Raw genomic sequence first — 27289 nt, forward strand, 5'->3', positions numbered from 1 at the left:
ATTTCCAGAACACAAAATTTATTTTTTCTCTGGGCTCATTTTTCTTACCTCATGTTAAGGCGTCAGTTTCTTGTCCGCCCGTGTGCTTGTTGCTGTAACTCTGCTGCATATTTTTTCTATCTGCTAATTACAAATATCTTGCGATTAACAGACATCTTAAGCATATGGAAATAACTTACTAGAGATCAATCATCTTGTTGCGTTAGCTATTGCGTTACTATTGCACACAATGTAGCGTAGGTTTATACAGTAGGTTTAGACAGGCTTACCAACGTCCCTTTTGACCGGGATTATCCCGGTTTGAAGGTCCTGTTCTGAAATCCCGGCTAATTTGTCATGTTATCCCGGACAGAAACATCGCTGATGAACAATGTATAGTCTGAGGAAAGAGGTAGAATGATTGAATTTACTGTAAAAAGGTTGCAGCGCTGTATAGCCCTTGTGGCTTAGCGCTTCTTTTTGATTATAATAATAATAATAATAATGTAAAAAGGTTAATGTACTGCAAAATAAACATTAAGCTGCTGCGAGTTTTATGACAAAATTATATAAACATTACTATGGACTGCTCATTCTAGTGAAAAATATCCCCTCAAGGGAGATTCCTTGCCGGTGGTGAAGGGCTCTTGATCTAGGGAATTGGATCGGTGTTCCGGTTCTCTGAATTGAGCTTGAATACCTATCATCCCCCCTTCCCCACATATGCTGTATAATCCTACGGGTTTAGCGCTCCCCACGATTATAATAATATTGAAAAATCTGACTGGTTCCCCAAAGAGTGATTCCATACTTTATGCTTTTTGTTCTTCTTCTTGGTACATTTTAGTCCCTTATTTGTTTGCTTTAAAGAAATTAAATCTACTGTATATTTCATGTACATATTTTTCTCAAAACCTTGAAAATGTCCCGGTTTGAATCAATAAAATTATCGTAAGCCTAGGTTTATAGCCTATCAGTTATATGAGGGTCAATAAGGTTGCATGTCGCCTACACAACCAGTCAAGGACACCTTTGATAATACCCGAGAGAATGAATGAAGTTTTTGAAGTGTTATTAACAGGTTAGGTTAGGTAAGGTTCTCCAGGAAACAGGACAACTATTTCCTGATGCTGGTCTTAGATAATGACCCGCCGTTGGAGCTTTTGGTTATCTGACCGAGGCCTTCCGCTGGCTTACCGGTCTACCCCTTCAAAAATTACGGTTATAATTATAACCATTTTTAGATGTTATTAACACTTACCAGCGTTGAGAGAAAGCTTGCATGTTGACAGAAACACGTAAATGAGATTCTCTTACAGAAGTTCACATGGAGGTTGAATAAACAGCACATCCCTATCATGTGTTTTGTCAATATGCAGGGTTTCTCTCAACATATATATATATATATATATATATATATATATATATATATATATATATATATATATATATATATATATATATATATATATATATATATATATATATATATATATATATACATACATACGTGTGTGTGTGTGTGTGTCAGTTATTATTATGTGAGCAAATTACCTGCATGAGGTTTACAGGGCATTACCTGAATTATTACCTGCAAGTTATTTAGCTGAGATAAGTGGGACTTAAGTCACAGCAGGTCACTGAACTGTAACTCCCTCGATGCTCGCTTCCTCACCACTCTCACAAAATGCTAGACCTGGCATTAAATTTATAATAATAATATTAAAACCAGCTGCTCTGGTAAATTAAAGTTGTAGACTGTATATGACTGGGTTTGCTGGGTAAGATAAGATAAGAATTCGTTCGGATTTTTAACCCCGGAGGGTTAGCCACCCAGGATAACCCAAGAAAGCCAGTGCGGCATCGAGGACTGTCTAACTTATTTCCATTTGGGTCCTCAGTCTCGTCCCCAGGATGCGACCAACACAAGTCGACTAACACCCAGGTACCTATTTGTTGCTAGGTGAAGAGGACAACAGGTGTAAGGAAACGTCGAAATGTTTCCACCCGCCGCGAATCGAACCCAGGCCCTTCGTGTGTGAAGTGGGAGCTTTAGCCACCAGGCCACTGGGCCACAAAAGAAATTCGTATTACCACTTACCATTTAATTACTGTAGATGAATCACACCACAACACCTGCATGACACGTAGACCCTACAATGGTCAGCTAGAGATCTCAATGCGAAGACTAATGGTGCACTTCCCTTATCTTCCGCCATCCACACATAATTCCTGAGGTCCCACAAATCTCCGGTCCTAATTCTTCAGCAGTGGACATTAACATGGGTTCCTAATTACAAATTCAGGCCGAAACCCCCCAATTTGGCTCGGAAGACGCTGATGAGCAGAATTTCCACGACAACTAGCACCCACAAATTACAAATGGTGTCCTCTATTTTTCTGTCCTTGTTGCCGAATTGTAAGGGGTTTCCACACTATTTATTCCAGTTCTTCAGCAGGAACTTGTCAGTAATTTCTAAACTACGGATTGAGGTCGATATACACCAAATGACTTTCGAGAACACCTAATTACATTGCACAATTGAGACCAGTGTTCACACATTGAATTCAATATGGCATCCTCACTCTGGCGTCACTCCCCCGGCTCTCCTACATCCCCTGTCACGCGAAATTTCTCGAAGGGACCAAATAGCATCACATTTTAACACACGATTATTATATTATTCATTTATAAGTTCTACATTTAGGAAATTATGTAAAATATTTCATATATATATATATATATATATATATATATATATATATATATATATATATATATATATATATATATATATATATATATATATGCAATAAGATCACAGTAAACAGGTGATTTCAGAATATGCAAAACAACCACTCTGAAATTTCTCTATTCTTTCAGAGTGGTTGTTTTGCGTATATATATATATATATATATATATATATATATATATATATATGTATATATATATATATGTATATATATATATGTCGTGCCGAATAGGCAGAACTTGCGATCTTGGCTTAAATAGCAACGCTCATCTTGCCATATAGGACAAGTGAAAATTTGTGTATGCAATAATTTCGCCAAAATCATTCTTAACCTAACGAAAAAAATATATTTCACTGTGTTTGTTTAGTATTAAATTATTGTAAACAAATCTAAAATATATTTAGTTGGGTTAGGCTAAAATAAATTGTTCTTGTTATAATAAGGTTAGGTAAGTTTTCTAAGATTCTTTTGGTGCAAAATTATAAATTTTTACATTAACATTAATGAAAAAAATGTATCTTCAAAAGTATAAGAGAAAATTTTAGAAAGGACTTAATTTTAAATGAGTTCTTGCTAATTGACCAGTTTTACATATTCGGCACGACATATATATATATATATATATATATATATATATATATATATATATATATATATATATATATATATATATACATGTATATATATATACCTCTTGAGAATAAATTCAAGTTTAGGTTAGGCAGGATGTACACCTTGTACAAATGTACAATTTATTGATTCCACTGCGTCACAAGTTGTTGAACCCACTGATGTACAGGTTAGTTAACCCACTAGAACACAGGTTACTGAACCCACTGATGTACAGGTTAGTGAACCCACTAGAGCACAGGTTACTGAACCCACTGATGTACAGGTTACTGAACCCACTAGAGCACAGGTTACTGAACCCACTGATGTACAGGTTAGTTAACCCACTAGAGCATAAGTTACTGAACCCACTGATGCACAGGTTAGTGAACCCACTAGAACACAGGTTACTGAACCCACTGATGTACAGGTTAGTGAACCCACTAGAGCACAGGTTACTGAACCCACTGATGTACAGGTTACTGAACCCACTAGAGCACAGGTTACTGAACCCACTGGTGCACAGGTTAGTGAACCCACTGATGTACAGGTTAGTGAACCTACTAGAGCACAGGTTACTGAACCCACTGATGTATAGGTTAGTGAACCCACTAGTGTACAGGTTACTGAACCCTCTAATGTACAGGTTAGTGAACCCACCAGTGCTCAGGTTACTGAATCCACTGATGCACATTTAAAATATATTACCTGCACCATTCTCCGCTGGCTGAACCATACAGTGAAATTTTCATCCCGCAGAAACGGACTTTGAGGAAGTAGGCAGTCAACCGCTAGAGTCGACTTCGACTAGTCTTCCCGATGTCCCCATAGGACCTGGCCAGGTACGAGTTCTGGCGCTGCAGGAGTCAGGTGTTCCCACCAGCACCAGCTACGGCCGCCTCCTTACTCCGTTCCCCGAGCTTCGCTCCTTCACCGTCTGCTACAGGATCCGGCTTAACAGGTTTCGGGAGGAGTCCACGGTGATGTCCTACGCTGTCTCAGATGACAAGGACAACGAGCTCAGGATGGGTGAGATTAGTACATCAACAGTGCAGATATTGACAGTGATGCTTTGTACCACGAAATGCTTCACGAAATTTTTTGATTTTTTTATTAAAAGTAAATTCAGTCAGCTACGACACCAAGCTAATTTACTGACTCGCATGCGCACAACGCACGAACGCACCCACACGTACGCGAGCACACACACACACACACACACACACACACACACACACACACACACACACACACACACACACACACACACACACACACACACCTAAAGACGTGTTAATGAAGTGAACGAGAAAGCGAGTGTGATGAAAGGAGAATGTGCCTCTGAAGAATGGGTAAAGATGCCAGACGAGGAAGAGAGAATAATAATTGAGAACAAAGAGAGAAATACTGAGAAGAAAGTCAGCAAGTTTAAGAAGAGGCAAAGAGAAGAGAAAGGGAATTGATTGACGAGCTTGAAGCAATCATGAAAGATGCAAAAAAAAGAGAGGACCTTGAATATTAAGTAAATATGCTTAGACAGGAAGTAAAAAACAAGGCTAATGTGCAAAATGAAAGTATTAAAGAGAGAAGGAATGACAGGAAACAAGACACATGAGGTAAACAACCAATATATTCTTAACAGGTCAGAAGGTGAGAAAAAGTAGACACAGTAAACGACGCTTAAGAAACAGAGAGACAGCTAGCTATCGTGATAGAAATATAAACACATAAGCAGACTGATCAAAGAAAACCTGAGAGGGAAGTATGAAGGAAGGAGGAGGAACAAAAAAACTGAAGATCTGATGGGAGCAGTGAGAGCAGCAAGATAGACTAGATTTTGTTGCCCTTGTGGCTAGTTTGTTGTGCACCACATATCCATCCTGTGGCTGGTAGCGCAAGAGCATATGGATATACGAAAGCCCTAGGAACTAGCCTCCGAAAGGTCGCCTGTACTTTTCAATTGTTCCAGTAACCTTCATCTTATAATAGTTGACAAGGAGTGAATATTTGAAACCGGTCGGACGAGGCGTTCTAAAGTTATAAATAAAAGCCTTAGAAAACCAAGCCTGTGCACAAGCCTGTGCACATACTATGCACATGGTATCTGCAGACATGGGAAATCTGGAAAAACAGATGGGACGTGCAACTATGACCACCCTAAAAAATGCCGTGCCCATATGACAACAGGAAAATGCAAACTCCCTTCCTGTAAGCTTTTTCACCCAGTACAGGAAAGACTGTGCTATAACTTAAATTGCCAGGCACACCATCTAAAGGGTACAAAAAGATACAAAAACATCCAGGCCATGGGAAAACCTGGGTAGCCACAGCCACTCAAGAGGGAGAGGTTTTTTAGTGCCAGGAAGGAAAAAAACTGGCAGGAAATGGCAGAAATCGTACACCACATCCAGTCATTCCTGGAGCGGAACCACAGTCGATGGCCTCCACTCCAAACCAACAAATACAGATACTAATGCCGGAAAAAAATCCCCCCCCCCCAGTACCAACAATACCACCAGTCCGATGACATTCTTCTTTGCAAATATACAGGGTCTAAAGCCAGCAACGAACAACAAAATACCTTTCATCCGTGGACTGCTTGCAGAGCAAATGCAATGTTCGCGGCTTTCACAGAGACCCACATGAAGGATCACTTGGACAACGAAATATGGATCCAAGGTTACAACCTATACAGATGCGACAGAGTGAACAGGCAAAAGGGGGGGGGGGGGCTGTACATCGCAGAGTCACTTGTTTGCACAGAACTGCTTAATGCCTCAAATGATGTAGTGGAAGTTTTAGCAGTAAAGATCGAGAACCAAAACCTAGTCATTGTGGTAGTCTACAAGCCTCCTGATGCAACGTCCCAGCAATTCCAGGAACAGCTGTTAAAAATTGACCACTGTCTAGAAAATCTGCCAGCTCCTGCCCCCAACATCTTGCTCCTGGGGGATTTCAACTTAAGGCACCTAAAATGGAGGAATATAGCAAATAATGTTGTTGCAGTGATAACACTAGGAGGCAGCTCTGATGAGAACTCACACTCACGCGAGCTTTTAAATCTCTGCACAAAATTCAACTTAAACCAGCAAATAATAGAGCCTACTAGACTGGAGAATACACTAGACCTCATCTTCACTAAAAATGATGATCTGATACGAAATGTCACCATATCAAAAACAATATACTCAGATCACAACATAATCGAAGTTCAGACATGTATGCGCGGAGCCCCAGACCGACATAATGAGATTAGTCACGAGGGAGCATTCACGAAATTCAACTTCAATAACAAAAACATAAAGTGGGACCAAGTAAACCAAGTCCTAACCGATATAAGCTGGGAAAATAGACTAAGCAACACAGACCCAAACTTATGCCTAGAACAGATTAACTCGGTGGCACCCGATGTATGCACAAGGCTTATTCCTCTAAGAAAAAGGAGGAGTAGATGTAAAATAGAAAGAGACAGGCGCTCCCTTTACAGGCGACGGAAAAGAATAACAGAGCGGCTAAAAGAGGCCAATATATCTGAAATGCGTAGGGAGTCACTGGTCAGAGAAATAGCAAACATCGAACTTAAGCTAAAGGAATCTTATAGGAGTCAGGAATCGCGGGAAGAACTAAAAGCCATAAATGAAATCGAAAGAAACCCAAAGTATTTCTTCTCCTATGCCAAATCAAAGTCGAGAACAACGTCCAGTATTGGGCCCCTACTTAAATAAGATGGATCCTACACAGATGACAGCAAGGAAATGAGTGAGCTACTCAAGTCCCAATATGACTCAGTTTTTAGCAAGCCGCTAACCAGATTGAGAGTCGAACATCACATATCATAAAAATCTTTGAAAGGGTCCTAAGAAGCAAGATTGCCACCCATCTAGAAACCCATCAATTACACAACCCAGGGCAACATGGGTTTAGAACAGGTCGCTCCTGTCTGTCTCAACTATTGGATCATTACGACAAGGTCCTAGATGCACTAAAAGATAAAAAGAATGCAGATGTAATATATACAGACTTTGCAAAAGCCTTCGACAAGTGTGACCATGGCGTAATAGCGCACAAAATGCGTGCTAAAGGAATAACAGGAAAAGTTGGTAGATGGATCTATAATTTCCTCACAAACAGAACACAAAGAGTAGTAGTCAACAGAGTAAAGTCTGAGTCAGCTACGGCGAAAAGCTCTTTTCCACAAGGCACAGTACTTGCTCCCATCTTGTTTCTCATCCTCATATCTGACATAGACAAGGATGTCAGCCACACCACCATGTCTTCCTTTGCAGATGACACCCGAATCTGCATGACAGTGTCTTCCATTGCAGACACTGCAAGGCTCCAGGTGGACATCAACCAAATCTTTCAGTGGGCTGCAGAAAACAATATGAAGTTCAACGATGAGAAATTTCAATTACTCAGATATGGTAAACACGAGGAAATTAAATCTTCATCAGAGTACAAAACAAATTCTGGCAACAAAATAGAGCGAAACACCAACGTCAAAGACCTGGGAGTCATCATGTCAGAGGATCTCACCTTCAAGGACCATAACATTGCATCAATCGCAGCTGCTAGAAAAGTGACAGGATGGATAATGAGAACCTTCAAAGCTAGGGATGCCAAGCCCATGATGACACTCTTCAGGTCACTTGTTCTATCTGGGCTGGAATATTACTGCACACTAACAGCACCTTTCAAGGCAGGTGAAATTGCTGACCTAGAAAATGTACAGAGAACCTTCATGGCGCGCATAACGGAGATAAAACACCTCAATTACTGGGAGCGCTTGAAGTTCCTGAACCTGTATTCCCTGGAATGCAGGCGGGAGAGATACATGATTGTATACACCTGGAAAATCCTAGAGGGACTAGTACCGATCTTGCACACGAAAATCACTCACAACGAAAGCAAAAGACTTGGCAGACGATGCAACATCCCCCCAATGAAAAGCAGGGGTGTCACTAGCACGTTAAGAGACCATACAGTAAGTGTCAGGGGCCCGAGACTCTTCAATTGCCTCCCAGCATACATATGGGGGATTACCAATAGACCCCTGGCAGTCTTCAAGCTGGCACTGGACAAGCACCTGAAGTCGGTACCTGACCAGCCGGGCTGTGGCTCGTACGTTGGTTTGCGTGCAGCCAGCAGTAACAGCCTGGTTGATCAGGCTCTGATCCACCAGGAGGCCTGGTCACAGACCGGGCCGCGGGGGCGTTGACCCCCGGAACTCTCTCCAGGTAAACTCCAGTAACTTGATGAAAGACAATGTACCGGCTTCAGCATTAAGTCGTGCAGTATTTAAGGGTTCACTAAACTTGTGAAAAAATTAAAAACGCGAGTTTTCAATATTTATAATTTTTTATGCAGTTTAATTCTATTTAAAATTCTTTAAAATCCTCTAAGAATTTTTTTTAAGAAATTCCAGTTTGGTCAAAAAATAATTGATAAAATTGTGACCCTGACTGTCCACACACTAGTTTGTAACACTGTCACTGTCCACACACTAGTGAGGGACACTGTCACTGTCCACGCACTAAAGTGTGACACTGTCACTGTCCACACACTAGTGTGTGACACTGTCACTATCCACACACTAGAGTGTGTGACACTGTCACTGTCCACACACTAAAGTGTGACACTGTCACTGTCCACACACTGGTGTGTGACACTGTCACTATCCACACACTAGAGTGTGTGACACTGTCACTGTCCACACACTAGTGTGTAACACTGTCACTGTCCACACACTAGTGTGTGACACTGTCACTGTCCACACTCTAGAGTGTGTAACACTGTCACTGTCCACACACTAGAGTGTGTGACACTGTCACTGTCCACACACTAGTGTGTGACACTGTCACTATCCACACACTAGAGTGTGTGACACTGTCACTATCCACACACTAGAGTGTGTGACACTGTCACTGTCCACACACTAGAGTGTGTGACACTGTCACTATCCACACACTAAAGTGTGTGACACTGTCACTGTCCACACACTAGAGTGTATGACAGTGTCACTATCCACACACTAGAGTGTGTGACACTGTCACTGTCCACACACTAGAGTGTGTGACACTGTCACTGTCCACACACTAGAGTGTATGACACTGTCACTATCCACACACTAGAGTGTGTGACACTGTCACTGTCCACACACTAGAGTGTGTGACACTGTCACTATCAACACACTAGAGTGTGTGACACTGTCACTATCCACACACTAAAGTGTGTGACACTGTCACTGTCCACACACTAGAGTGTGACACTGTCACTGTCCACACACTAGTGTGTGACACTGTCACTGTCCACGCACTGGTGTGTGACACTGTCACTATCCACACACTAGAGTGTGTGACACTGTCACTGTCCACACACTAGAGTGTGTGATACTGTCACTGTCCACACACTAGTGTGTGACACTGTCACCATCCACACACTAGAGTGTGTGACACTGTCACTGTCCACACACTAGTGTGTGACACTGTCACTGTTCACACAGTGTTACACTGCCACTGTCCACACACTAGGGTGTGATACTGTCACTGTCCACAAACTAGAGTGTGTAACACTGTCACTGTCCACACACTAGAGTGTGTGATACTGTTACTGTCCACACACTAGTGTATGACACTGCCACTGTCCACACACTAATGTGTGACACTGTCTGTCCACACACTAGAGTGTGTGACACTGTCACTGTCCACACACTAGAGTGTGTGACACTGTCACTGTCCACACACTAGTGTGTGACACTGTCATTGTCCCCATACTAGTGTGTGACACTGCCACTGTCCACACGCTAGTGTGTGACACTGTCACTGTCCACACACTAGTGTGTGACACTGTCATTGTCCACATACTAGTGTGTGACACTGCCACTGTCCACACGCTAGTGTGTGACACTGTCACTGTCCACACACTAGTGTGGACAGTGACAGTGACAGCTGAGTGTGTGGACAGTGACAGTGTCACACACAAGTGACACACTAGCGACACAGTGACTGACATCTCTCAAACAGTCTGATTTGTCAGACTTATTATTAAATTTAGGGGGAAGCGTTAAACACGTAGTGGGTCATTGGTACGCCTTTTACTGCGTTATGTAAATAAAAGTCCTGGCTTCTAATGTCATTTAAATTACTCAACATAACCAACTTAGGGCCAGCTTGTACCTTCACATTAGCGTGTCAGGTCAATAGTTATTAACAGGAATGGCACAAAAACTAACATATATATATATATATATATATATATATATATATATATATATATATATATATATATATATATATATATATATATATATATATATATATATATATAGTGGACCCTCAACCAACGGCATTAATCCGTTCCAGAGGGCTTGCCGTTGGTCGAGTTAATTTTCCCCATAAGAAATAATGGAAATAGAATTAATCCGTTCCTGACACCTTAAAGTCTGAAAAAAAAGCCGTTTTTTTATATGAAATATTCATTTCCTTATATGGAAAGGAATGGAACATGCAGAATAAACAATAAATAAATGCCACTTACCTTTATTGTGGAGTTGTTGATGAGTGATGTGACAGCAGCAGGGGAAATTCAGAATTGTCTATTGCTTGGAAGGAGAATCCTCTTCCAGAAGGACTTCAGGTACCAAGTCCTTTGGTGGGGTTACCTTCCTCCTTGGTTTTTTAATGCCGCTAGGACCAGCTTGAGAGTCACTGTACCCCTGTCGCACAAAATAGCTGTCCAGAGAGCTCTGTTTCTCACGTGCCCTTAGGATTTCCCTAAAATGGGACACAAAAGTATCATTGTACATGTTGCAAGTGCGGCTTGCAACTTCGGTGACAGGATAAAATTCTTCGATAAATGCTTGCACCTTTGCAAACATTGAACACATTTCCCTAATCCTTGATGAAGTCATCTTCCTCCGTCTCTCTACATCCTGCTCTGAAGAACATTCCTGAGATGTGATCTGTTGCTTTTGCTCCTGAAGCTTTTGCAGGTCTGCAGTGGTTAGTTCTTCCTCGTTGTTCTGCACCAACTCTTCCACATCCTTGTCAAAAATCTCAAACCCCAAGGACTTCCCCAATGACACAATAGCTTCCACTACTGGAATAGCCTCCTGAGGGTTAGCCCCAAATCCTTCAACATCCCTCTGTTCGACACATTCTGGCCACAGTTTCCTCCAAGCAGAGTTCAAGGTCCTCTTAGTCACTCCCTCCCAAGCCTTACCTATAAGTTTTCCACAACTGAGGATATTGAAACGATCTTTCCAAAACTCTCTTAGGGTCAACTGAGTGTCTGAGGTCACTTCAAAGCGCTTTTGAAACACTGCTTTTGTGTAGAGTTTTTTGAAGTTTGAAATGACCTGCTGGTCCATGGGCTGGAGGAGAGGAGTTGTATTAGGAGGCAAAAACTTCACCTTAACGAAACCAAACTCCCCTGCAATTTTCACTTGCAAGTCATGAGGATGAGCAGGAGCATTGCCCATTACCAGGAAGCACTTGAGTGGCAATTTCTTTTCCTGGAGGTATTTTGTCACAGTGGGACCAAACACACCATAAACCAGTCCAAGAAAAATACCCTAGTGACCCATGCCTTACTCTTTGATCTCCACAGCACACACAAATTACCATTGACAATACTGTTTTTCCTGAGCACTCTGGGAGTTTCTGAGTGATACACCAATAAAAGCTTCACTTTGCAATCGCCACTAGCATTACTACATAACATTAATGTCAGCCTGTCTTTCATAGGCTTATGTCCTTGGAGTGCCTTCTCCTCTTGAGTAATGTAGGTCCTGTTTGGCATTTTCTTCCAAAACAGGCCTGTTTCGTCACATTAAACACTTGTTCAGGTTTTATGTTTTTAGTCTTTATGTATTCCTTAAAGTCCTTCACATATTTTTCAGCCACATTTTTGTCTGAACTGGCTACCTCACCATGCCTTGCCACACTGTGTATGCCGCTACGAATCTTAAATTTCTCAAACCAGCCTTTGCTGGCCTTAAATTCATCAGCAGCAACACTATTTTGAGGCATTTGCTTAATGAAATCATCATGCAACTTCCTTGCCTTTTCACAAATTATAGACTGTGAAACACTATCACCTGATAATTGTTTTTCGTGTATCCATACCAATAACAGTCGCTCTACCTCTGCAACTATTTGTGATCTTCGTTTTGAAAACATACTTGAACCTTTTGCAACAACAGCTTCCTTGATTGCCTGTCTGTTCGCCAAGATAATACTGATGGTTGAATGTGATTTGTTGTATTGCCTTTCCAACTCAGCCATATGCACTCCACTCTCGTATTTTTCAATGATCTCCTTCATTTCCATCGTAATTATCACCCTTTTTAACACAGGCGTGGCACTAGAAGCTTTCTTGGGACCGATGGTGGCTTATTTAGCAGTCACAAGCACTAGAAATAGTGGAATAATCCAAAATATATGGGGGTCACACGTGGAAACCTACCACAATGGCATACTGACTCTTGGAGAGGCTGAGCCCACTCAGGCTGCGCTCCGGGCACATTGACATGTTCCAGACAAACGTCGTTCCTTAAATTTTTCGCCGTTGCTTAAGGCATTTTTTCTATGGCAAAAAATGCCGTTAGACGAAAATGCCGTTACTTAATGCCGTCGTCAGTTGAGGGTCTACTGTGTGTGTGTGTGTGTGTGTGTGTGTATATATATATATATATATATATATATATATATATATATATATATATATATATATATATATATATATATATATATATATATATATATATATATATATATATATATATGTCGTGCCGAATATGTAAAACTGGTCAATTAAGAAGAACTCATTTAAAATTAAGTCCTTTCTGAAATTTTCTCTTATACGTTTAAAGATATATTTTTTCATTAATGTTAATGTAACAAATTTAAATTTTGCTCCAAAAGAATCTTAGAAAACTTACCTAACCTTATTATAACAAGATCAATTTATTTTAGCCTAACCCAACTAAATATATTTTAAATACGTTTACAATAATTTAGTACTAAACAAACAAAATCAAATATATTTTTTTTTCGTTAGGTTCAGAATGGTTTTGGCGAAATTATTGCATACACAAATTTTCACTTGTCCTATATGGCAAGATGAGCGTTGCTATTTAAGCCAAGATCGCAAGTTCTGCCTATTCGGCACGACATATATATGTCGTGCCGAATAGGCAGAACTTGCGATCTTGGCAACGTTCATCTTGCCATATAGGACAAGTGAAAATTTGTGTATGCAATAATTTCGCCAAAATCATTCTTAACCTAACGAAAAAAATATATTTCACTGTGTTTGTTTAGTATTAAATTATTGTAAACAAATCTAAAATATATTTAGTTGAGTTAGGCTAAAATAAATTGTTCTTGTTATAATAAGGTTAGGTAAGTTTTCTAAGATTCTTTTGGTGCAAAATTATAAATTTTTACATTAACATTAATGAAAAAAAATATATATTTAAATGTATAAGAGAAAATTTTCGAAAGGACTAAATTTTAAATGAGTTCTTGCTAATTGACCAGTTTTACATATTCGGCACGACATATATATCTATATCTATCTATCTATATAAATTATATATATATATATATATATATATATATATATATATATATATATATATTTATTATTTTTTATTATCACACTGGCCGATTCCCACCAAGGCAGGGTGGCCCGAAAAAGAAAAACTTTCACCATCATTCACTCCATCACTGTCTTGCCAGAAGGGTGCTTTACACTACAGTTTTTAAACTGCAACATTAACACCCCTCCTTCAGAGTGCAGGCACCGTACTTCCCATCTCCAGGACTCAAGTCCGGCCTGCCGGTTTCCCTGAACCCCTTCATAAATGTTACTTTGCTCACAATCCAACAGCACGTCAAGTATTAAAAACCATTTGTCTCCATTCACTCCTATCAAACACGCTCACGCATGCCTGCTGGAAGTCCAAGCCCCTCGCACACAAAACCTCCTTTACCCCCTCTCTCCAACCTTTCCTAGGCCGACCCCTACCCCGCCTTCCTTCCACTACAGACTGATACACTCTTGAAGTCATTCTGTTTCGCTCCATTCTCTCCACATGTCCGAACCACCTCAACAACCCTTCCTCAGCCCTCTGGACAACAGTTTTGGTAATCCCGCACCTCCTCCTAACTTCCAAACTACGAATTCTCTGCATTATATTCACACCACACATTGCCCTCAGACATGACATCTCCACTGCCTCCAGCCTTCTCCTCGCTGCAACATTCATCACCCATGCTTCACACCCATATAAGAGCGTTGGTAAAACTATACTCTCATACATTCCCCTATTTGCCTCCAGGGACAAAGTTCTTTGTCTTCACAGACTCCTAAGTGCACCACTCACTCTTTTCCCCTCATCAATTCTATGATTCACCTCATCTTTCATAGACCCATCCGCTGACACGTCCACTCCCAAATATCTGAATACATTCACCTCCTCCATACTCTCTCCCTCCAATCTGATATTCAATCTTTCATCACCTAATCTTTTTGTTATCCTCATAACCTTACTCTTTCCTGTATTCACCTTTAATTTTCTTCTTTTGCACACCCTACCAAATTCATCCACCAATCTCTGCAACTTCTCTTCAGAATCTCCCAAGAGCACAGTGTCATCAGCAAAGAGCAGCTGTGACAACTCCCACTTTGTGTGTGATTCTTTATCTTTTAACTCCACGCCTCTTGCCAAGACCCTCGCATTTACTTCTCTTACAACCCCATCTATAAATATATTAAACAACCACGGTGACATCACACATCCTTGTCTAAGGCCTACTTTTACTGGGAAATAATTTCCCTCTTTCCTACATACTCTAACTTGAGCCTCACTATCCTCGTAAAAACTCTTCACTGCTTTCAGTAACCTACCTCCTACACCATACACTTGCAACATCTGCCACATTGCCCCCCTATCCACCCTGTCATACGCCTTTTCCAAATCCATAAATGCCACAAAGACCTCTTTAGCTTTATCTAAATACTGTTCACTTATATGTTTCACTGTAAACACCTGGTCCACACACCCCCTACCTTTCCTAAAGCCTCCTTGTTCATCTGCTATCCTATTCTCCGTCTTACTCTTAATTCTTTCAATAATAACTCTACCATACACTTTACCAGGTATACTCAGCAGACTTATCCCCCTATAACTTTTGCACTCTCTTTTATCCCCTTTGCCTTTATACAAAGGAACTATGCATGCTCTCTGCCAATCCCTAGGTACCTTACCCTCTTCCATACATTTATTAAATAATTGCACCAACCACTCCAAAACTATATCCCCACCTGCTTTTAACATTTCTATCTTTATCCCATGAATCCCGGCTGCCTTACCCCCTTTCATTTTACCTACTGCCTCACGAACTTCCCCCACACTCACAACTGGCTCTTCCTCACTCCTACAAGATGTTATTCCTCCTTGTCCTATACACGAAATCACAGCTTCCCTATCTTCATCAACATTTAACAATTCCTCAAAATATTCCCTCCATCTTCCCAATACCTCTAACTCTCCATATATATATATATATATATATATATATATATATATATATATATATATATATATATGTATATATATATATATATATATATATATATATATATGTCGTGCCGAATATGTAAAACTGGTGAATTAGCAAGAACTCATTTAAAATTAAATCCTTTCTAAAATTTTCTCTTATACGTTTAAAGATGTATTTTTTTCATTAATGTTAATGTAAAAAATTTTAATTTTGCACCAAAAGAATCTTAGAAAACTTACCTAACCTTATTATAACAAGAACAATTTATTTTAGCCTAACCCAACTAAATATATTTTAGATTTGTTTACAGTAATTTAATACTAAATAAACACAGTGAAATATATTTTTTTCGTTAGGTTCAGAATGATTTTGGCGAAATTATTGCATACACAAATTTTCGCTTGTCCTATATGGCAAGATGAGCGTTGCTATTTAAGCCAAGATCGCAAGTTCTGCTTATTCGGCACGACATCTATATATATAGATATATATATATATATATATATATATATATATATATATATATATATATATATATATATATATATATATATTATTAATACATCGGCCGTTTCCCACCAAGGTAGGGTGGCCTGAAAAAAGAAAAACTTTCATGATCATTCATTCCATCACTATCTTGCCAGAGGGGTGCTTTACCCTACAGTTATAAAACTGCAACATTAACACCCCTCCTTCAGAGTATAGACACTGTACTTCCCATCTCCAGGACTCAAGTCCGGCGTACTGGTTTCCCTGAATCCCTTCATAAATGTTAACCTGCTCACACTCCAAGAGCACATCAAATCTTAAAAAACATTTGTCTTCATTCGCTCCTAGCTAACACTCACGCATGCTTGCTGGAAGTCAAAGCCCCACACACACAAAACCTCCTTTACCCCATCCCTCCAACTTTTCCTAGAAAGAACCCTACCCCCCCCTTCCCTCCACTACAGATTTATACGCTCTCGAAGTCATTCTATTTTGTTCCAGCCTCTTTACATGTCCGAACTACCTCAACAACCCCTCCTCAGCCCTCTGGATAATAGTTTTGGTGGTTTAGAAAGACACGTAAGCAAACACTATGACATATTTATTAGAAAACGTTTCGGTCCTGGGACCTTGATCACTTCTAACATACAGAGGTAGAAAGACATTATATATATAGGCAGAGAGTGAGGTGTAAGTGACGCATGGTGACCATTCGTCACTCACACCTCATGGTCACCATGGTCATCATGCGTCACTCATACCTCACTCTCCGCCTATATATAATGTCTTTCTACCTCTGTATGTTAGAAGTGATGAAGGTCCCAGGACCGAAACGTTTTCTAATAAATATGTCATAGTGTTTGCTTACGTGTCTTACTAAACCAACTTGTCGGTATTTATTACCAAGGTTTATACCAATAGTTTTGGTAATCCCACACCTCATCCTACTCTCCAAACTACGAATTCTCTGCATTATATACATATTACACATTGCCCTCACACATGACTTCCACACTGCCTCCAGCCTTCTCCTCACTGCAACATTCACCATGCATATTTCATACCCATTTAGGAGTGTTCTTATAACTATACTCTCATACATTCCCCTCTTTGCTTCCATGGACAAAGTTCTTTGTCTCCACAGACTACTAAGTGCACCACTCATCTTTTACTCATCATCATTTCTATGATTCACCTAATCTTTCATAGACCCATCTGCTGGAACTAGCTCACTAGCACACTGGTACTAGCGAGTAAAACAAAATACATAAACAGGGAGGCTTCATGATGCCCCTTCACTTTCCTGCTACTTAACATGCAGTCAAAACGTTATATATTATTCAAAATACAGGACCTTGCACACACACTAGGGCCTTAAAGGAAAATCGTGAGAGTATAGCAACAATAAAATAACGAATAGCCTAGACTTGGCCAAAAATACCCCCACATACCTACACCAAACCATGGCGACTTGTTCCAGCCTCCGCTGTTCTGGTACTGACTAATGAACACACCTTACCTGCTAGTGTCCCATCCTGGCTACTCTTCACCACTGATACTCATCCAGTTTCAGAATAAATCCCAGAAACACATTATAAACGGAGCATTATTTTTTTACAAATATTTTCTACAATGCGCTGCGTAACAGTCATAAATTATCTGGAAGAATGGGAGGTAATCAGAAAGGAATCAATACAAGGGAGGACTGGTCCAATTCCTTGGATCAAGAGCTCACCAGTACCGAGACACCTTCCTTGACGTGTTAGTGATAGTTGTACTGCGGTCTGAATAATAATAATAACTTAAATTATTATTGTATATACTAATGACATCTGTATGACTGGAATTATACACAAATAACCCACACATAGAAGAAAGGAGCTTACGACGACATTTTGGTCCGATTTGAACCATTTACAAAGTCACACTAACGAAAAGGAGAGCAGAATGGGTATATATAGGCAGGAGGTGGTAGTAGTGGAGGGAAGGAAGTAGTAGTGGGGAGGTAGTAAGAGTAGGAGAGGCCAGTCAAATACTAAGAAAAAGGAGCACTGCAAGGGAGCTGGTGCCCACAGAGGGTAAGAGCAAGAACACCGAGGGGGGGGGGAATAAAGAGAGAACAAATACACAGGGCAGAAGAAAGACAACTGAAAGGAAAAAAAGGAAAGAGGAAAGGGGAAGAGGGAGAAGAAAAAAAGGAGGAATCAGGTTAGGTCACGAGTCTTCTGAAGTTTGGAGCATTTTACAATGTAGTGGGAGAGGAAGGCATCTACAGGACGAAGCCAGGACTAAGATTCGTACAAGGAAAGTTGTGTATTAGGAAGGATCCAACCAGATGGTATCTTGCCTATAAGGAGATTGGGCAATGAATGGTTGTCTAGGGCAATTGGTGTAAACTGCTGGCTAGACAGATACTGCAAGGAACTTGCATTCCCATTCATTGACAACTGGGATGAATTTTATGGCAAACATGATATGTATGCAAGGGATGGGGTACATCTCTCTGGGGCAGGGGTGGTAGCACTTGCAAACTCGATTGAGAGGGCCATTGCTGAAACGCCTAGGATTTTAAACTGATAGAAGATAGAAGTATGGGTATGTGTGGGAAACAGACAGGTTGCATTACTAGGGTTGAAAACAGTAAATGTATAAAAGACATTCATCATGAACTTATAAATAAAGACAGATCAGGTCAGGAAACAAAGGGGGACAGCAGAGGTCAACAAGGGACTAGCTCCCTTAAGGTCTATTATACTAACAGCAGGAGTGTAAGAAATAAGATAGATGAGCTAAGATTAATTGCAAGTGCAGGAAACATAGATATTATTGCTATAACAGAGACCTGGCTCAATCTGAAAGATAGAGAGATGCCTTCTGAATGTCATATACAATGCTATAAATTATTCCACACTGACAGGGTCAACAGGAAGGATGGTGAAGTAGCGATGAATGTCAGAGACATTTTAAATTGTTGTGTTAGACAAGATATAAAATTGGAAGCATCAGCCACTGAATCTGTTTGGTTACAGCTTCTCGAGGGCCGTGAAAAACTAATTTTGGGCCGTGAAAAACTAATTTTACAGGACCCCCAAATCTTGATAGAGAGTGCAGTAAACTTCTATGGGACGAAATTCGTAAGGCATCTACATACGAAAATGTTGTGCTAATGGGAGATTTCAACTATAGACAAATTGACTGGAGCAAATTGACAGTAAATTTAGAGTCAGGTGACTTTCTTGATACGATTCAGGATTGTTTTTTAAAACAGTTTGTGATAGAACCAACTAGAGGAAATAATCTGCTTGACTTGGTTCTTGCCAGCAAGGAAACAATAATTAATAATCTTGAGGTTAATGATGAGCTTGGGGAAAGTGATCACAAATCACTCAGTTTTAATATATCATGAAATTCCCCTAATAATGGCAATCAAGTCTCTGTCCCTGACTTCTGCTTGGCTGATTTCATAGGACTGAAAAATTACTTGGGTGGGCTGAACTGGAATGACCTGACTATGGGTCAGGTAGGTGGTGATGATTGCTGATATGACGTTTTCCAGGGCATAGTTCTAGCTGCTCAGACAATTTACGTTCCAAATAGGAAAATCAGATCAAACAAAAATGATCCTAAATGAATGAACAATAGATTAAAACATCTAATTGGTCAAAAGAGAGGCATATACAGGCAAATCAAAAGAGGAGAAATCAATATATTCGGTTAAAGAGAGAAATAAAAAAGGGAATAATAAAAGCAAAAACAGATTATGAGGTTAAAGTTGCAAGAGAATCGAAGACTAACCCAAAAGGATTCTTTCAGGTATACCGAAGTAAGATCAGGGACAAGATAGGCCCACTCAAAAGTTACTCGGGTCAGCTCACGGACAGTAATACGGAAATGTGTAGAATTTTTAACACATACTTCCTCTCAGTTTTTACACAGGAGGATACCAGCGATATTCCAGAAATGATAAATTATGTAGAACAGGACGATAATAAACTGTGCACGATTAGGGTCACAAGTGACATGGTCCTTAGGCAAATTGATAAATTAAAACCTAACAAATCCCCAGGCCCTGATGAATTGTATGCAAGGGTTCTAAAGGAATGAAAAGAGGAGCTTAACAAACCTTTGGCTAATCTTTTCAACATATCACTACAAACTGGCATGGTGCCAGATAAGTGAAAAATGACAAATGTGATACCTATTTTCAAAGCAGGTGACAGGTCCTTAGCTTTGAACTATAGACCAATAAGCTTAACATCCATAGTGGGAAAATTTATGGAATCAATAATTGCCGAGGCAGTTCGTAGCCACCTTGAAAAGCATAAATTAATCAACGAATCTCAGCATGGTTTTACAAAGGAGTGTTCCTGCCTTACGAATTTATTAACTTTTTTCACTAAGGTATTTGAGGAGGTAGATCATGGTAATGAATATGATATTGTGTATATGGACTTCAGTAAGGCTTTTGACAGTGTCCCACATCAGAGACTATTGAGGAAAATTAAGGCACATGGAATAGGAGGAGAATTTTTTTCCTGGGTAGAGGCATGGTTGACAAATAGGCAGCAGAGAGTTTGCATAAATGGGGAGAAATGAGAGCGGGGAAGCGTCACGAGCGGTGTTCCACAGGGGTCAGTGTTGGGCCCCCTGCTGTTCACAATATACATAAACGACATAGATGAGGGCATAAAGAGCGACATAAGCAAGTTTGCCGATGACACCAAAATAGGCCGTCGAATTCATTCTGACGGGGACATTAGAGCACTCCAGGAAGATTTGAATAGGCTGATGAAGTGGTCGGAGAAGTGGCAGATGCAGTTTAATATAGACAAATGCAAAGTTCTAAATGTTGGACAGGACAATAACTATGCCACATATAAACTAAATAATGTAGATCTTAATATTACGGATTGCGAAACAGATTTAGGAGTTCTGGTTAGCAGTAATCTGAAACCAAGACAACAGTGCATAAGTGTTCGCAATAAAGCTAATAGAATCCTTGGCTTCATATCAAGAAGCATAAATAATAGGAGTCCTCAGGTTGTTCTTCAACTCTATACATCCTTGGTTAGGCCTCATTTAGATTATGGTGCACAGTTTTGGTCACCGTGTTATAGAATGAAAACGTACAAAGAAGGATGACTAAGTTTATCCCATGTATCAGAAATCTTTCCTATGAGGATAGACTAAGGGCCCTGAATCTGCACTCTCTAGAAAGGCGTAGAATTAGGGGGGGATATGATTGTGGTATATAAATGGAAGACAGGAATAAATAAAGGGGATGTAAATAGCATGCTGAAAATATCTAGCCTAGACAGGACTCGCAGCAATGGTTTTAAGTTGAAAAAATTCAGATTCAGGAAGGATATAGGAAAGTACTGGTTTGGTAATAGAGTTGTGGATGAGTGGAACAAACTCCCAAGTACAGTTATAGAGGCTAAAACGTTGTGTAGTTTTAAAAATAGGTTAGATAAATACATGAGTGGGTGTGGGTGGTTGTAAGCTGGACCTGATTAGCTTGTGCTGCTATGTCAGTTGCCGTGTTCCTTCATTAAGTGAATGTGACCTGACCTGACTAGGTTGGGTGCATTGGCTTAAGCCGGTAGGAGACTTGGACTTGCCTCGCATGGGCCAGTAGGCACATGCGAGGCAGGTTTTAGCAGAAGACCAGTCAATAGGATGGCTGTGATCTCTGACGTGACAGAAAAGAGCATTGTTAGTGTCGGCAAGCCTAACACTATTTTTGTGCGCCCTAAGTCTGTCAGAAAGAGATCGGCCAGTTTCTCCAAAGTACTGAAGAGGAGAGGAGGAACAAGAAACAGAGTAGACACCACGAGCATCTGTAGAGGGGGGAGAGGTATGAACGAAATTAGTGCGAAGAGTGGTCCAAGTCGGACCGAAACGTCGTCGTAAGCGCCTCTCTTCTATGTGTGGGTTATTTGTGTATCGTTCCAGTCACGGTATTGTGCCTTTTTTTGTTATTTATGACTGGAATTATACTTGTATGAATTTTACTAATGTCTGTATGACTGGAATTATGCTTTAGGAATTTTATTGCCACCTCCACCACCCATGACTCACCTAAGCTTCACCTTGGCAAACTTTATCACCTGAAAAAAAGAAAACCTTGACGAGAGGTGACTCGTTACACGTGATGGGATCTTGATCCAAGGAATTGGAGTCGTGCTTTCTCTGACTCGACTGTTTGACCCTTATGGGTTTAGCTCCCTCCATAAGAACTGGATGTTTGCTAGCCAGCATGACCAGTCAGCTCATCACGGGCACGTGACTGCAAACACTAAACACGGATTACCCTTCAGGATATTCCTAATAATATAATATTTCTTAGTGGATTGCAGAGCATAAAAAACAGAAATAAATACGAAGATAACGTAAAAATATTGGAAAAACTCCTTTTAATGGCGTTTCGAAGTTTCACAAATTGATAATTTGCAAACTGTCTTGACTTTCTGTGTGATGCCTAAAAAATTGCAGCGTTTCATTGGGTTGAGTTCCAGCTGTTGGTTATACTGTGTGGCTGAGATACAACCACTGGTTATACTGTGTGGCTGAGATACAACCACTGGTTATACTGTGTGGCTGAGATACAGCTGTTGGTTATACTGTGTGGCTGAGATACAACCACTGGTTATACTGTGTGGCTGAGATACAACCACTGGTTATACTGTGTGGCTGAGATACAACCACTGGTTATACTGTGTGGCTGAGATACAACCACTGGTTATACTGTGTGGCTGAGATACAGCTGTTGGTTATACTGTGTGGCTGAGATACAGCTGTTGGTTATACTGTGTGGCTGAGATACAACCACTTGTTATACTGTGTGGCTGAGATACAACCACTTGTTATACTGTGTGGCTGAGATACAACCACTCGTTATACTGTGTGGCTGAGATACAACCACTGGTTATACTGTGTGGCTGAGATACAACCACTTGTTATACTGTGTGGCTGAGATACAACCACTGGTTATACTGTGTGGCTGAGATACAAACACTGGTTATACTGTGTGGCTGAGATACAACCACTGGTTATACTGTGTGGCTGAGATACAACCACTGGTTATACTGTGTGGCTGAGATACAAACACTGGTTATACTGTGTGGCTGAGATACAACCACTGGTTATACTGTGTGGCTGAGATACAACCACTTGTTATACTGTGTGGCTGAGATACAACCACTGGTTATACTGTGTGGCTGAGATACAAACACTGGTTATACTGTGTGGCTGAGATACAACCACTGGTTATACTGTGTGGCTGAGATACAACCACTGGTTATACTGTGTGGCTGAGATACAACCACTGGTTATACTGTGTGGCTGAGATACAACCACTGGTTATACTGTGTGGCTGAGATACAACCATTGCTTATACTGTGTGGCTGAGATACAACCACTGGTTATACTGTGTGGCTGAGATAGAGCTGTTGGTTATACTGTGTGGCTGAGATACAACCGCTGGTTATACTATGTGGCTGAGATACAACCACTGGTTATACTGTGTGGCTGAGATACAGCTGTTGGTTATACTGTGTGGCTGAGATACAACAACTGGTTATACTGTGTGGCTGAGATACAACCATTGCTTATACTGTGTGGCTGAGATACAACCACTGGTTATACTGTGTGGCTGAGATACAACCACTGGTTATACTGTGTGGCTGAGATACAACCACTGGTTATACTGTTTGGCTGAGATACAACAACTGGTTATGCTGTGTGGCTGAGATACAGCTGTTGGTTATACTGTGCGGCTGAGATACAACCACTGGTTATACTGTGCGGCTGAGATACAACAACTGGTTATGCTGTGTGGCTCAGATACAACAACTGGTTATACTGTGTGGCTGAGATAAAACCACTGGTTATACTGTGGGACTGAGATACAACAACTGGTTATACTGTGTGGCTGAGATACGGCCACTGGTTATACTGTGCGGCTGAGATAAAACCACTGGTTATACTGTGGGACTGAGATACAACAACTGGTTATACTGTGTGGCTGAGATACAGCTGTTTTTTAGACTGTGTGGCTGAGATACAGCTGTTGGTTATACTGTATGGCTGAGATACAACAACTGGTTATACTGCGTGGCTGAGATACAGCTGCTGGTTATACTGTCTGGCTGAGATACAGTTGTTGGTTATACTGTGTGGCTGAGATACAGCTGTTGGTTATACTGTGTGGCTGAGATACAGCTGTTGGTTATACTGTGTGGCTGAGATACAACCACTGGTTATACTGTGTGGCTGAGATACAACCACTGGTTATACTGTGTGGTTGAGATACAGCTGTTGGTTATACTGTGTGGATGAGATACAACTGTTGGTTATACTGTGTGGCTGAGATACAGCTGTTGGTTATACTGTGTGGCTGAGATACAGCTGTTGGTTATACTGCGTGGCTGAGATACAACCACTGGTTATACTGTGTGGCTGAGATACAACCACTCGTTATAGTGTGTGGTTGAGATACAACCACTGGTTATACTGTGTGGCTGAGATACAGCTGCTGGTTATACTGTGTGGTTGAGATACAGCTGTTGGTTATACTGTGTGGCTGAGATACAGCTGTTGGTTATACTGTGTGGCTGAGATACAACCATTGGTTATACTGTGTGGCTGAGATACAACCACTGGTTATACTGTGTGGCTGATATACAGCTGTTGGTAATACTGCGTGGCTGAGATACAACCACTGGTTATAATGTGTGGCTGAGATACAGCTGTTGGTTAGACTGTGTGGCTGACATACAGCTGTTGGTTATACTGTGTGGCTGAGATACAACAACTGGTTATACTGTGTGGCTGAGATACAACAACTGGTTATACTGTGTGGCTGAGATACAGCTGTTGGTAATACTGCGTGGCTGAGATACAACCACTGGTTATACTGTGTGGCTGACATACAGCTGTTGATTATACTGTGTGGCTGAGATACAGCTGTTGGTTATACTGTGTGGCTGACATACAGCTGTTGGTTATACTGTGTGGCTGAGATACAACAACTGGTTATACTGTGTGGCTGAGATACAACAACTGGTTATACTGTGTGGCTGAGATACAGCTGTTGGTAATACTGCGTGGCTGAGATACAACCACTGGTTATACTGTGTGGCTGACATACAGCTGTTGGTTAGACTGTGTGGCTGAGATACAGCTGTTGATTATACTGTGTAGCTGAGATACAGCTGTTGGTTATATTGTGTGGCTGGCATACAGCTGTTGGTTATACTGTGTGGCTGAGATACAACCACTGGTTATACTGTGTGGCTGAGATACAACAACTGGTTATACTGTGTGGCTGAGATACAGCTGCTGGGTATGCTGTGTGGCTGAGATACAGCTGTTGGTTATACTGTGTGGCTGAGATACAACTGCTGGTTATACTGTGTGGCTGAGATACAAGAACTGGTTATATTGTGTGGCTCAAATACAGCTGCTGGTTATACTGTGTGGCTGAGATACAGCTGTTGGTTATACTGTGTGGCTGAGATACAGCTGTTGGTTATACTGTTTGGCTGAGATACAACCACTGGTTATACTGTGTGGCTGAGATACAACTACTGGTTATACTGTGTGGCTGAGATACAACCACAGGTTATACTGTGTGGCTGAGATACAACAACTGGTTATACTGTGTGGCTAAGATACAACCACTGCTTATACTGTGTGGCTGAGATACAACAACTAGCTATACTGTGTGGCTGAGATACAACCACTGGTTATACTGTGTGGCTGAGATACAACCATTGGTTTAATTGTGTGACTGAGATGCAACCACTGGTTATACTGTGTGGCTGAGACACAACAACTGGTTATACCGTGTGGCTGAGATACAGCTGCTGGTTATACTGTGTGGCTGAGATACAACAACTGGTTATACTGTGTGGATGAGATACAACAACTGGTTATACTGCGTGGCTGAGATACAGCTGCTGGTTATACTGTGTGGCTGAGATACAACCACTGGTTATACTGTGTGGCTGAGATACAACCACTGGTTATACTGTGTGGCTGAGATACAACAACTGGTTATACTGTGTGGCTGAGATACAGCTGCTGGTTATACTGTGTGGCTGAGATACAACCACTGGTTATACTGTGTGGCTGAGATACAACCACTGGTTATACTGTGCGACTGAGATACAGCTGCTGGTTATTCTGTGTGGCTGAGATACAAGAACTGGTTATACTGTGTGGCTGAGATACAACCACTGGTTATACTGTGTGGCTGAGATACAACAACTGGTTATACTGTGTGGCTGAGATACAGCTGCTGGTTATACTGTGTGGCTGAGATACAACCACTGGTTATACTGTGTGGCTGAGATACAACCACTGGTTATACTGTGTGGCTGAGATACAACCACTGGTTATACTGTGTGGCTGAGATACAACAACTGGTTATACTGTGTGGCTGAGATACAACCACTGGTTATACTGTGTGGCTGAGGTACAACCACTGGTTATACTGTGTGGTTGAGATACAGATGCTGGTTATACTGTGTGGTTGAGATACAATTGGTTATACTGTGTGACTGAGATACAGCTGTTGGTTATACTGTGTGGCTGAGATACAATCACTGGTTATATTGTGTGGCTGAGATGCAACCACTAGTTATACTGTGTGGCTGAGATACAGCTGTTGGTTATACTGTGTGGCTGAGATACAGCTGTTGGTTATACTGTGTGGCTGAGATACTGCTGTTGGTTATACTGTGAGGCTGAGATACAACCACTGGTTATACTGTGTGGCTGAGATACAGCTGTTGGTTATACTGTGTGGCTGAGATACAACCATTGTTTATACTGTGTGGCTGAGATACAGCTGTTGGTTATACTGTGTGGCTGAGATACAGCT

At 40.8% G+C, this 27289-nt stretch overlaps 1 protein-coding gene across 1 annotated transcript in view; it reads left to right on the forward strand.

The window, feature by feature from the left end:
* Positions 1-4086: 4086 nt before the first annotated feature.
* Positions 4087-27289, forward strand: part of LOC128698699 (uncharacterized) — a gene marked incomplete at its 5' end in the record, with an annotated part of 173883 nt that continues 150680 nt past the window's right edge. Inside the window, one exon of the mRNA XM_070097824.1 lies at positions 4087-4372. Coding sequence (XP_069953925.1) covers positions 4087-4372 — 286 coding nt within the window. The remainder of the gene's footprint in view (positions 4373-27289) is intronic.

This window comes from Cherax quadricarinatus, chromosome 59 (assembly GCF_038502225.1).
Source record: "Cherax quadricarinatus isolate ZL_2023a chromosome 59, ASM3850222v1, whole genome shotgun sequence".
Classification (NCBI taxonomy): domain Eukaryota; kingdom Metazoa; phylum Arthropoda; class Malacostraca; order Decapoda; family Parastacidae; genus Cherax; species Cherax quadricarinatus.